At 39.3% G+C, this 848-nt stretch overlaps 1 protein-coding gene across 1 annotated transcript in view; it reads right to left on the bottom strand.

Annotated features, from left to right (window-relative positions):
* atr (ATR checkpoint kinase) overlaps positions 1-848 on the bottom strand; it is a 25,946-nt gene that overhangs the window by 3,108 nt on the left and 21,990 nt on the right. Inside the window, exon 41 of the mRNA XM_032500215.1 lies at positions 98-298. Within this exon, the coding sequence (XP_032356106.1) occupies positions 98-298 (201 nt within the window). The remainder of the gene's footprint in view (positions 1-97; positions 299-848) is intronic.

Genomic DNA, 848 nt, shown 5'->3' on the forward strand with positions numbered 1-848 from the left:
CACACACACAAACACACACTTTGCAACCATGTTTCATGAACGTGATTTCTTCCTACTAAAATATTTGTGACAAAAATCCCCAGCCTCTGTCTCTTACAGTGTCTTCAAAGCCATCCAGGTATGCCCAGTGTCCGGGAAAGGCGTCGTGCTGTGTGTTTGCCCCGCCAGTAGAGGGCAGCGTAGGGATGAGGACTGACTGCAGCGGGATCAGGATCTGGCTGAAGGTCGGCTCCTCCACCAGACGTTTGAGCTGCTTGAAGTGAACGCTCATGCTGAGGGTGGTGCTGTTACCATCCACCTGAAAGACAAATTCACAGAAATATGTATTTACAGCTACCTTTGTACATTTTATTTTCATATACCCCTCTTTTACTGGCTACTGCAATCACTCTGCATACTGTTTCTGAAGGGGATCAATACATGTTTATTTGATCTAGTCTTGTCTACCAATAAAATGCATTGGTTTATAGTCACTTAGGAAATTTAATATCAAGCTTTTGAAGTATGTGAACAACTATATTGTTATGCCGTGGCTCTACTCACTTGAAACCAATTACAGAAAAACATGCATTTATCAAATGAGTAGTACCTTATAGTACCTTGCCATGCAACACAGAAAAACATGCTTTACTACTTCTATAATGAACATTCACATATATACAGTAATTCGTATTGACAATTATTATACTCTTTTCATTATGATTAAGATTTAGATAAAGTTCATAGAGCTAGAATTACCAGAGTTTGGAAGTGTACCTAACTTCTATTTTAATTTCATGTAGTAAAAACTACTTTGTTTGTGTGTGTGTGTGTGTGTGTGTGTGTGTGTGTGTGTGTGTGTGTGTGTG

This window comes from Etheostoma spectabile, chromosome 20, assembly GCF_008692095.1.
Source record: "Etheostoma spectabile isolate EspeVRDwgs_2016 chromosome 20, UIUC_Espe_1.0, whole genome shotgun sequence".
Lineage (NCBI taxonomy): Eukaryota > Metazoa > Chordata > Actinopteri > Perciformes > Percidae > Etheostoma > Etheostoma spectabile.